Genomic DNA, 13,048 nt, shown 5'->3' with positions numbered 1-13,048 from the left:
TGATCAGCAAGCGTTTGGCCCAGGGTATGGGGCCAAAAAGATCCAAAAGCTCTCAGAGTTAAAAAAAAAATCGAATATCGAGTCGAAGTAGAGATTGTTAGAAAAGTATCTCGAGATTCGATCTACAATAAGCCCAGAATGATGTCCAAGATGATGAATAGAGTCCAACGAGCCTAAGAACAGTCCAAACGGAGTTCAGACGGAAGAGATACGTATGAGAAAAGATCAAAGTAGAAAGTACGGGCCATAGGCAGTGCAGGTCAGTGGCGAAGCAGATGTGCAGCCCAGCATGCGGGCGAGCCCAGCACAGGCATGCGTGGGCATGCGCGGGCCGGCCCAGCGGATATGTGGGCGCTGCCCTCTTCACATGGTCCATGCACCATGCATGGATCGACGGTCCATGGGAGGGCACGTGGATCGAGCGCCCATTTTTTAGACATTTCGCACAGCCCACGATGGACTAATGCGGTTTCTTTGGCTGTTTCTTGTGGTCCATGAGAAATTTTGTGGACCGACAACATGATCCAACGGTCTAGGTGATTTCAGTCTTGATCTAATGGCTGAGGAAGCTGGCAGTGATCTTGGAAGCTTGATCGGGCGTGATCAAGCGGCTGATAAGGCTTGCGGCATGGATCGAATAGTTCAAACACTTTTGGAGTCCGATCTGAAGTCCGATTCCGATACAGTCTAACTTTTGGGCTATAAACAGCCCTGTGGATAAAACAGAGAATGTGACGGTGTGGTTCAACAGAGACCTGAGTGCAGCAGCCGAGAGAGGGAGTTCAACAGCAGCAGCAGTAGACCCTGGAGAGGCACCAACAAAGAGCAGATGCTTCAGACAGATAGTCAGACAGCGAACAACGGTCATTTCAGGGATTCAGGAGATCTCTTAGAGAGAGAACTTTTGTGAGGGAGAACTTCTCGTTGAGAGAGAGAGATTGGTGTACAAAAGTTGAAGGTAAGATCTTTTTTTGTAAAATTTACTCTTTTCTTATAGTAAAACTTGCATACCCTGTGGAGACGAGTCTTTTGGCTAATCTACGTACTTGATTGTACTCTTGTTTTATTTCTTCTTTCTTCTTGCTGCAACATATAGTATTAAATTTTACATAATAAATGATATCAAAGCGAATGATATCACAACATCTGTTCTTTGCTGATTTTCTTCTCAGTTCCCAGGGGTTTAAGTTGTACACACGTATCTTCTTGTTTTGCTTGATTTTTTTCATCCGGGCCATCGAGAAAGAAAGTTCTCTTTTCAGTTCCTTCCATTACTTGTTCTATTTTACTGAAGTTGCCATATTTCTCTTTCTCATTATCAAGTTTGTTTTCTTGTGAAAAAATTTCAGAGCAAACTGGTGACGACTGCTCTCAGAAAATATTGCACACAAGTTTCTATAAAACATTAAGGGCTCAATGGAGAGGACACGTGAAAAGAGTTGATCAGGAAGATTTAAAGCCATCTGTATAAAGTATTATGGCATTTTAGTCATTTGCAGATGACAACGATATCACAGAGAAGATGGATGAAAGGATCACATTGCAACAAATTATAATACCAAGAGTGCAATTAAAAATTTTCAAATAAGATGGGATTTAGATGTAACAAGGTCGAAGTTGATGGGGACTTTTGATAATTTTCCCTATTTTATATACAAATAGGTGGCCAGCAGAAAGGCAGTTCTATCGGCTTCAGCAGTTATAAAATGATAGCAGCATTAGCAGAAGCATCAAGCTTTTGTCCCATCATCCTATGATCATCTTTCCGATCAAATCTTACCATGGGGCCCGATCCAGCAATGGATCATCCGAAAATAAAGGTGGATTATAATCAGTTCAAATATAAGGCACCATGTAGTTCAGGGCTTAAAGTGGCATGTACATGTACAATACCTACAGTTGTGTATATGTTTTTCTGCTAAGACAGTTGCGTATATGTTTACTGAATATAAATGTTTTGAAGGGATGGATTGGTAGCCCCCCCAGAAGTCCTGCTAGTGAGGGCAGGCCGCATGGTGACTATGGCAGACTCATTTGCTCCAGCCCTCAGTGCAGCCCTTCCTGCTTCCAGAAACCTTGCAACTGCATCCTCCGCATATCTGTTTGCCTGAGCCACAGTCATGCCCTTGCCGATTTCTGGATACGTGTTGAGGACATGGTCACCATTCAGCTGAGAGGCGAGTTGTATCAGCTCCATCTGAAACTCTGAGAGAGTTGCATCTTCCCTAGGCCCAAAAGGCCTCAGCGTCTTCACCTCAGGAAGCTTCTCTGCACCATACAGTAGCACCAGTAGTTAAATATTCATTGAGAACATGTTCATAGATGGCAAGGCTAATGATGAACTATTTTGGTATCTCAGGATCTGAAACTACAAGATCCCTCTTTGCACCAAATTGGCAGTCCTGAGGTGAAAAGCTTTTCTTTATGCTTGCACCCATGCAGACGCTGGGGCATATTACCTGAACCTATTTTAGGGCGCATTCCACATTGCAGAAACTCAGGAACAGAAAGCTGAACTAACAACAAGCTGACACCAACCACCAACACTAACCATAAGATATGCAGATGTTTTTGAGCGCTCACTACTCTACTCAGACTATTTAATTCACATATTTCAACTGAAGATTTCAAAAAATGATCCAACTAATGCAATTCGCCCTGCCACTGACCATGCTCCAATAGCATGCATCATCCTAGGTTTTAATGCAACCAGCAGAGATATAAAAGATGTCCTTATTAATGCTTGAACAACATGAGATTCTAAACAAAGGAAAGTGCATGGCCAAAGATTCCAAAGCTGTCCATGCTAGTGTGCCTGTGCGTGTCTACATGCTGCACGCATGTACATAAATGCATATCATACAAACCTGGACAATCAGTTCGAGGAGTCTTTCGGAGGGAGAAATGGCTCTCAAAGGTCCCAGCCCATGCATCCCTCTTCGTCAGAAAATTAGAATTCAGATTGAACAGTTTCTTCACTGTTGCAGGAATCGATGAATGTTCAAAATGTGAATGTGTTGTTGGTCCATTAGGCTCATGAATCACTGCACAGGGAAAAAAGTCACTGCAACTGCTACAACAGCTTCAACATGAAAGATGCAGAAAATAATAAATCTGAATGCACCGCACAATTTCTTATGAGACCTATACAAAGCTCAGAACACATTTTTCCTATAAAGAGGAACAGTCATTCACATCTTCATAACTTAAAACAGCTGGGGTGAGGAAAGGCTATATTTTGGGGCTCCTCCCCCTGAAGTGCATTAGCACAGAGGGATGAGTTCTTTAAGCTCAGTGGATGTACCTAGTACTCATTTGAACAGAAAATAGACTGACAGACAATTCTAACGGAAATGACAAAATACATGTGCCAATTAATGGTAAAGCTTTAGCGAATTGCTGTGAAGGTTCTCAGAAGCAGTCTCCCATTTTTTTTCATAATAATAATAATAATAAAAATCAGATCAGCAGAGTGTAGCCCAATAGAATTGCTGTAAGATATCTGGTCTAACTAAACCAGTAGATCTGGTCTCCCTTTTGTCACCTACAAAGAGAGGCAGAGCAACAGTAAATAAATAAAAGAATTTCATAACTTGAAAATCCAAAGGGCATATAGCAGTGTTTGGGCAAGTGTTTGGGTGAGTTCCAGTGCCACACCATAAGTTAGAATTTGAAAAGAAGATGATAAGCACGTGATATTTTCTCTGGCCAATAACTCTTGCCATCATATCACATCACCACCAACACAGATGATGCTCTTTATTCAATCCACTTTCTTTAATGCAACCATACAAAGAAAGTTTGGATGCACTTTTCTTTTCCTATGTATTCATCCTTGAAGCATATCTGTCTTGTTCGTTCTTTGTAACAAAACATCACCTAGTCAAAATCTATATGCACCCATATAAGTAGACTGAAATGCATTAGCCTTATTAACATACAAAATCATAGAAAAGCAGTAACTCTGATAGAAGCAACCATCTAATTGACAATGATTCCCCCCACCCCACCTGACCCAAAAAAGATGTACTTTAGATATTGAATAAATTAAACATCTCATAAAACCCTGCTGGTTATATTTCCAAATGCTTTTGTTAACATATGAGCAATTTGACCAAGAGTTGGCATATAGGACAATCACTATCTCACATTCGAACTTCTCATTTACAGGATGAAAGGTACACTCCCATATGTATACTCCTCTCATGACAGACAAGATAATTAGCTATGTAATGTGCAGACCAGTTAGATCAAGTAAAATTGTTGGACTTCTGATTGGAAGCTTAATTTTAGAAAATAGTGCATTTCATCAATCATTACATGTATCAAGACTCAACATGACCTCACAACAGAATATTGTTTCTTATTTTTTAGGTTTATAAGTTTCCACTGACATGTGCAAACAAACATGTTAGAAGTGTGTGATAAAAGCATGAAAGGTTGAAACTTAATTAACTCTTCTTCCAGGTTTAATCTGATCGATATGAAGTTCTATAAACAAAGTCAAGAACATTTAAATAGACTCTTCACTTGATGTCAATCTTTAATTAAACAGTTCCCAACTTCCAGTCAGGCCAAATTTGGGCAAAAAAGGAACCTGTCACAAAGAATCCAGAAAAACTGGTAATGCAGTCAGGAAACTTTTCTTATTAGCTACACAGTTAAGCAGGAAGAGTGTTCCAAGAGTGTAAATGAGACAGACTAGAAAGATGCATGTGTAGACCTGCTACATGAATCTCGCAGGCCAACATGTCTCTTTTCACCAACAAAAAAGCTTGACCAAAACACTGAAGTGAGTTCATTGCGGCAAAAAGAGGCCACAGATGATGGTCTAAAATTGAAGGGGAAAGGATCAAGGTCACCAAATATCAGACCAAAAGATTTATTGATGAAATGAAGGTTGGGCATGGTGGTGATTGAAATTTTTGACGCATGAGGGATGTTGTCCATCTAGATCTTATGCAAAATATAAATCCTTAAAAGCCCATTTTGAAGACAAGAGGTTTAACATAATGGAATTCTAGGAAATTAATGTAGCCGTCATTGGTGTTGAGACAGCCTTTCTATAGAACGGTTGTGTATATATAAAGGTTGGCTTCACACGTATGCGTTTAGGAAGTTTTGGATGGCAAGGACAAGCAATTAGATTCCCATTGCTTCCGATATGATTTACACAGTGAACAACAGATAGAAACATCACTGGGTATTCCACCCAACCGATCCATCCAGATGGCTAACGAATTGATTGGATGGTCCCGTCCATTCAAATAAAACGGACCTTAAAATAAAAATAAAAAATAAATGCATCATGTATAGGATCTCCACTCTCATCCATGACCGTTAAAATCAATAGACTATTGAAATATGAATTTACAAAGAGGAAATGAATATTAAAAAAAAAATACAGCTATCTGTCTTAGTCGCAACTGGAATCGAAAACACATAATTGTTATGAAGAGATAAAATCAAACAGAAGCTCACTATACCTTCAAATATCTCAATAATCTCATGGGGAAAAAGGAGCTGTAGAAAAGGAAAAAAAATGATGAAAAGGAAACACAGAATGGCAGGACTAGATTGCGGATGTCATTGAGCTTCATTAGCTTAATTATCCCGGTAGGTTTTATTTCATTGGGAACAGGTGTCGAGGTAGGAAGGAGCTAGAAAGAATGATCGCAGATAAAAGGAAGAGAGAAACGAAGCCGCAAAAAAAAAAAAAAAAAAAAAAAAAAGTCTCTCACTCACCCGTGCCCTTTTCAATCCAGGGAGAGATGAGAATGGTAGGGACCCGGACCCCCAGCCTGTCGAACTTGAAGTAATAGGGGTCGGGGCCGATGATGCCGTCCGGGTTGGGCACCCCAGAGACGGGCGTGGGGACGTGGTCGTAGAACCCGCCGTGCTCGTCGTAAGTGATGATCAGGGCGGTCTCGTCCCACTGCGGGCTGGCCCGCAGCGTCTCGTAGACCTCCTTGACGAAGCTCTGGCCCCTGCCGACGTCGTGGGAGGGGTGGTCATCGTTGGCCGGCAGGAGATCGATGTCGAAGTAGCGCTGCTCGACGACGACGTAGTTGGGGAGCTTCCCGAGGAGGGCGTGCAGCTTGAAGGAGAGAGTGTAGCTGTGGAAGCTGAGCAGGTGCTTGAGCTTGCGGAGGCTCTTGAAGAAGAGGGTGGCCGGGATGTTCTGGTAATAGATGCCGAAGGAGAGGCCATCCTCGTCCAGGGAGTCGAAGATGGTCTTCTGGGGGAATCCGTGGATGAGGTCCTTGCGGACGTTGGACATGGCGCCGTGGGACGTGGCGGAGTGGACGTAGAAGCGATTGGGCTGGGTGGACGCCGGGACCGAGGCGAACCAGCGGTCGAACACCGCGAACTCGTCGGCGAGGGCGGCGTAGACGGGGACGGCATCGGGGCTGAACCCACCCATGACGGTGCGGGCCATGCCGAGGCCCATGGAGTGGGCCTGCTGGGCGAAGCCGTTCATGGGGGCGGGGTCGGCGGAGGCGTCGGCGGAGCCGAAGATCTGCTCGCGGATGGCCTGGAAGGAGTGGCCCGGGTCCGAGTCCACGAAGACGGCGTCGTCCGAGACGAAGATCTCCGGGGAGTCCGGGTCGGAGGCGTTGAGGCGGTTGGACTCCCGGCCGGTGAGGCCGTCGATGTCCGGGCGGGAGGACTTGGTGGTGAGCCAGCCCAGCATGTGGTCGAAGGAGCGGTTCTCCATCACCAGAACCACCACCGTCTTGATGGGCCCCTTAATCTCGTGCTTCCTCTTCTTCTTCTTGCCCCAGCTCGAGTCCAGGCAGTGAGCCGACGCCAGAAGGTAGAACAATAAGAGGGACGCCACCAGGAGCCGCGTCCGCCGGGAGCCTTCCATCTCGAGAATCAGATAATTGCCTGCTCGGGTTCCGATCCTGAGGGGAAGGCCAAGGATGGGTGTCGGTCAAAGCCCAAAGGGGAAAGGGAGGCCACAGGGGTGGAGGGGGTATATACCGCGAATAAAAATAAAAGATTAGGTTCCCCTGACCTACCAAGGTAGCGTGAGAAAGCTGCGCTACGTCAGTGGCATAGGTATACTCATCAAGATGGAGACGAACAAACGCTGGCCGGCCCCATAAAAGTCGGATGGTTTTTAAATTTTTTAAATTGAGAAGAGCTGAGTCAAAACAAAAAAAAAAAAAAAAAGAGAGAGAAATTGGCCGGTTCCTTCACCAGCCGTATCCTTTTGGTCAAGCAAAAGATCTTGCCAGCCAACGAAGAGTGCATTTTTCATCTATATAGCTGCATGCTTTATTTGTCAAAAATAGATGCATAATTCATGCGGTTGTCATTCTGTAATATGTATTATCTTAATTTAAAAAAAAAATCAGAAACTTGGGCTTGATTGATCTTGATTGCACTGAGTCCAGATTCATTTGATGCAACAACCGGTTTGGAGCTATCAGAGTTTGGAAGAGGATCGATCAAGCACTGACCACTGTCTCTTGGTTTCAGCATTTATCGGGATATCAGGTTCAGCACATTCCGAGGATCGACTAAGACCATTGCCTGATTTTGATTACTAATGACGGCCTACGTTTGACTAAGGCTCCGTTCAGAATTGAGAAGTTCTGAACCTTCTATCCAAGATCCTGAGAACTGATCAGGAATGTGTGGAGGATGCAGGTCCGTAGTGATGTGAGATACCGGACGATCAGGAGGTTTGAATTAGTGCGGCGCAGGCTTATCCAGTAGAACCGACTGGAGGTTAGTGACATCTTCAGATGGATCAAGGAGGTGGAGGCGGACATTGTGGAGTTTCAGAGGAGAGAGAACTAGGAGGGGGGCCTTCGGAGTCAGGCCTGAGGAAACTTCAACACAAACTCTCTATCTACCACTCTACATTGAGACAGCAGGAGACGTTGCAGAGGCAAAGGTCTAGGGTGCAGTGGATCAAGGAGGATGATCGGAACACCATATTTTTTTCATCAGTCGACGATGATTCGAAGGTCCACCAACCATATCAGACAGCTAAGGGATAGTGATGGTAGAGTAGTGGAGGGCAACGATGAGATCAGAGGCATATTCTGCAGTTCTTCAGATCGTATTGGACTATCCCCTTGGGCGATGATGCCTCCCTCTAGGGGTCCCAACCTGCTTGCCACATCTCAAAGGAGGAGAATGAGGTCTTGACCCATCTTGTATCTACTAAAGAGGTGCGTGGGGCCCTCTGATCTCTCAAGGAGGATAAGGCTTGGGGCCTAATGGATTTTTTCACTTTTTTTTCGATGATAATGGCCTATTGTTGGCAATGAGGTGATTGAAGCGGTGCAGTTGGTCTTTCAGTCTAGAGGTATCCCGATGGACTGGAAGAAGATGTTGATTATCCTTATTTCGAAGAGACCTGATACGTCAATCCTGAGTCACTTCAGACCGATCAATCTTTGCACCACTCTCTATAAAGAGTATGCGAGAGTCCTGATCGGCCATCTGAAGTCAGTTGTTTTGCATCTATCAGTCTGGAGCAAGATGCTTTTGTCAGTGGCCGTTATATTACCGACAATGTCTTGCTCGCACAGGAGTTTATGCATGATTTGCGGTGTGCACCCATTCATCGGAGCTTGATGATGATCAAGCTGGACAAAGCAGGACTATGATCGGATGAGCTGGCAGTTCTTTCGTCAGATGCTCTTTGAGTTTGGCTTCCAAGACAGATAGATCGACTGAATCATGGATTGTGTGGAGACCTCAAGCATTGCCATCATGATAAATGGTGCCCTGATGGACTTCTTCCATGCGACGTTCGATCTTTGCCAAGGGTGCCCCCTCTCCCCTTATCTTTTTATTTTGTATGCTGATACTCTTTGTCGCACTCTTCGGATGGTGGTTTAAAGGGCGGAGCTGGAGCCCTACTGGCCAGCCCTTAGGAGTCAGCCACTCTTGCATCTTTTTTTTGCAGATGATTGCTTGCTTATTGGTCGGACCTCAATTCGAAATGTGAGATATTTTGCGACTATTGTTGAGACCTATTGCCGAGCTTTTGGCCAGCTCATGAATTTGTAGAAGTCTATTATCACTTTTAGCCCCAAGACGCAGCACCAAGTGAAATAGGTGATTTGGGATAGATTGGGGATCCCTGAGCAGACTGTGACCCTGACCTACTGGGGGATCCCTATCATAGGGCAAAGACTTTAGAACGTCGACTATAGACAAATGGAGTAGTAGATCCAAAATCGCCTCGATGGCGGGTCAGCCAATGCTCTCTCCATGATGGGTAGGACTATCCTTGTGAGATCGGTTCTGAGCTCCATTCCGATCTATCTCCTGATGAATACTATTTTGCTGTGCTCTTTTCTCGAGAGTTTGGAGTAACAGTTCTAGAATTTTCTATGAAGCCCTCGTTAGGGGAGCCATGGGCTTCCCTTGCTTTTCTGAGAGGTGGTCTGCCAACCAATACGGGATGGAGGCCTCGAAATCCAATCCTTACTGGTCAGGAGGGAGACTATGATATCCAGACATGCCGTTAGATTCCTCATCAATCTGATTGTTTGTGGACCAGGATGATGAGGGCTCGTTATGATGCATGGAGCCAGGTGTCCCATATTCGGACTAATCGCGGCTATTCATTCATCTAGAGAGAGTTCTACACTCGTGCCCTGCAGTGGTTGCCCAAGTGAGGTGGTTGATTAGTGATGGGACTTCGATCGATGTGTACTAAGATGCTTGGATTTCCGACCTGCCGCTCTCTCCCTAGCCAACATACGTCAATACTAAGGTGGACGAGCACCTGTGGGTCTATAACTTGATCTTTATTGATGGCAGGAGCTGGAGGGCTTTGGAGGTCATCCACCTATTTGGTAGGCAACTTGCTGACAGGTTTCTTGCCATTCTGATTCCTATCTATTGGAGCCAGGACTTGAGGGTGTGGGGGCGATCTTACTACCTTAAGATCTCTGTCAGAGACCTCATCGACATGAGTAAATCGATGCCTGATTAGAAAATCGATGTGGCTTGGATTTGGAAAGTGGCTGTCCATCTCAGGATCAGGCTCTTTCTCTGAAAGGTTGCGTAGACTCGACTACCGATGAGGACTCTTCTTGGAGATAGAGGAACAGAGGTTTCGACCATCTGCCCAATCTGCGGGTTGGAGGAGGAGTCGACGGAGCATGTTCTTCTTCATTGTTTGAGGACGAGTTTGATTTGGAAGATGGCAGGTGGCCAGCCGTGGGGGGCAAATGATAGCCCTTGGCTTCCACCATTCTTAGATATGATTCGTCGGAGCACAGTCGAAAGCTCACCCAAGGGCTGCAGGATGGCATATGTCATCTATCAGATCTAGCTATCCAAAAATAGCCTGGTGTTTGATACGAGATTGTGCCTATGTGGCATGTGCTGGAGCGAGCATGCTGCTTAGCTGTAGAGTACTGCCACTTCGATCCTACTAGCCCGAGCCTTGCCACTCCAAGCTTTTGGGACTCTTCTGCTGTGCGTGGAGCGACTTGGTCGATTCTATTTATTTTTTGGGAGCTGCCTCCCTCAGGGTTTGTCAAGATTAAGTTCGATGGTAGTGTTTGAGAGGGCAGAGATGGGTCGGGCTTTATTATCCGGAGCCCATATTCTAAACTTTTGACGATAGGGAGGTACAGCTCTTTGACTCAATCATCCCTGATGCTGAACTTCATGCTGCTTGAAAGGACATCATCCACGCGAGGTAGGAGTTGCGGACTGAGAGGATATTTATTGAGGATGACTCCACCATGATTATTGGCTAAATCAGAGATGAGGCGAAGTATTTGGAAGCTCACCTGCTTGCGCACGACATCTGGAGGTCCCTTCGTCATTCCATTAAGATGATCATTCGTCATGTTTACTGAGAGGCTAACAGTACTATGAACTGGATTGCCTTCTTTGTTGCTCAGCATACTGAAATTTGGATCTAGCATCAACGCGACGTTTGCTCTCAGGGCTTGAAAGATATTTTGTATTTTGGCTATTTGGGCTGCTCTCGTACTAGAATGGTGCGACTATCCGTTTTATATTTTAAAAAAAATTAATTAAATTTTTACCAAAGTTATCAAGAAAAAAAAGAAAAAGAGGGCCTCTATAGCTGCATGTCTGATTTGGCCCCCACCACCACCGTGAGTTCTACCTGGCACTCCCACCTAACGTGTAACGACGAACGCTTTTCCATATTAGCATTTTATTTATTAATTAAACGACCACCTCCGAGGAGCACGATAATTAGCAACTTGCAGGGCCCCAATTCTTTGGGGCCCAAAGAGCCCATTAAGAAGTCATGCCAGCGTTTTGAGGGATATTTATTACATTCAGCTACGCCCAATGACAAACGACCGCACGTTCCCCACAAGATTCGACTAAATCATTAAAAAAAAAAGAAAAAAGAAAAAGGAGGAACCCACGTGCTTTCCCAAGCAGCCAACACACAATCATGACAAACCTCGCGTCAAGAAAAAAACAGAAACAATAATACACAAACAAACCATGTTGTTCAAACATTTTAGAAAAAGAAAACCAACTTCTACCAAAACAGGAAAAAAATAAAAAAGTCCACGGAATTCGGAAGAGCCGTGCTGTGTTTGGTCCGTTTATACCGTCAAAGGTGCTGCTCGGAACTTATTCAGAAGCCATCTCTCTATTTTTTTTTTTTCAAAATAAAATTGTGCTGATACATCAAGATTTCTACAGGTTCTAACCGGTAAGATGACTTTGAAAAACTTGGAATTTGGTGTATATCAATCAGTATGCACCGCACCCCAACCTCTCCACGGACCGAGAGCGCCGGATGGTTTCTCCCGAATCACTCGGACCAATGGGTACAATATTTTGTTTCCTAGTTTCTTATGAATTATGATGATTTCACGACCCAGAATATTGATGCGCTTACACTGGCAAAGGTTGACATCAAACAAGTTCTCCTAAGTTTTTCCCACCCTTTTTTTAATTTGGAGCAATAACAAGTCTTGCAATGAGGTCATCTCCAAGAATTACAACTGAGGAACAAGATGGAAGTTCAATAAAAAGATTAGAAGACTATTCTGAATGAGCGATCAAATAAAAATGCTCATAACAAGCCCAGATCACATGAACTGCACAAGTGATTCAGATATACAAAAGAAACCGAACATACGTCCAAAAAAGATGTTGGGAACAAAAAGAACAAAAAAGGAAGACCATAACCAACAAAAACCTCAGCCGTGCCTGTTAGTCACTATGTGCATCCTGTTCCCATCTTTAAATTCTAGATGTCATACACTTTCATCATAAAGACCAAAATCCTAAAACATCAATAACAAAATCTTTCAGCACATGAACTTGCCTTCTTGGGGGAAAACATATGAATAGGGCTTTGGACCATAATTCCATAAAGAATGCCGAGAGTAGCAACTGTAAAAAATGGCCTCCGTCACTCCTGATTTATGGACATCTTGTTGTCAGTCCCCATATTCAGAATCTATATTTGGATAAACGAAAGCCAGAAATCTGTATGATCACGGCACCTAAAGGTAGCTTATCAAGAAATTGAAGAAATCATAAGCAATGTCAAGAGGGAAAAAGAAGAAGGATTATCCTCCACGGAAAGAAACCATGGTGATCAAAAACAGCGTATCATCCACCTTTTTTACACCCATTTTGATGGCATAAACCCTATGCTGGTTTCGCTAAACCAATCTGCTAATGTCATCTTGGTTCCCTTGGAAGAGAAACTCATATATGGACCTTTGACAAAGTGAAAAACTTTTACTATGTACATTGGAAGACTCAAGTTAAAAGTTGTAAATGCAGCAACAGCAATCAGAACAGCATGACTTTGATGCTAGGCCTATAGTCCACCTGCTAGACCTTCTTTGCAAAATTGCTCCAACTATTCAGGAATATGCCAGAACATCACAATGACCAACATAAAAGGAGAAAAGGCCTCCAGCAAATCCAGTTTTTATGATTAGTGAAACCACATTTGCTTGTTGTATGACAAAAATAGATATTTTCTCTAATATGGTTACTGTGGAGTGATTTACTGCTCCATGCAGATGATTGTACTGGTTCCTAATGCACT

At 44.0% G+C, this 13,048-nt stretch overlaps 1 protein-coding gene across 1 annotated transcript; it reads right to left on the bottom strand.

Annotated features, from left to right (window-relative positions):
• Positions 1-1,802: 1,802 nt before the first annotated feature.
• LOC105046237 (non-specific phospholipase C1) lies at positions 1,803-6,977 on the bottom strand. Its single transcript, XM_010924757.4, has 3 exons — positions 5,746-6,977; positions 2,868-3,044; positions 1,803-2,268 (listed from the first exon to the last, which is right to left on the bottom strand). The coding sequence occupies exons 1-3, from the start codon at positions 6,869-6,871 to the stop codon at positions 1,940-1,942; spliced, it is 1,632 nt and encodes a 543-aa protein (XP_010923059.1). The 5' UTR covers positions 6,872-6,977; the 3' UTR covers positions 1,803-1,939.
• Positions 6,978-13,048: the final 6,071 nt, after the last annotated feature.

Source organism: Elaeis guineensis, chromosome 5 (genome assembly GCF_000442705.2).
Source record: "Elaeis guineensis isolate ETL-2024a chromosome 5, EG11, whole genome shotgun sequence".
Lineage (NCBI taxonomy): Eukaryota > Viridiplantae > Streptophyta > Magnoliopsida > Arecales > Arecaceae > Elaeis > Elaeis guineensis.
The sequence above is the reverse complement of the archived record's forward strand: the minus strand, read 5'-3'. Positions and strand labels throughout refer to the sequence as shown.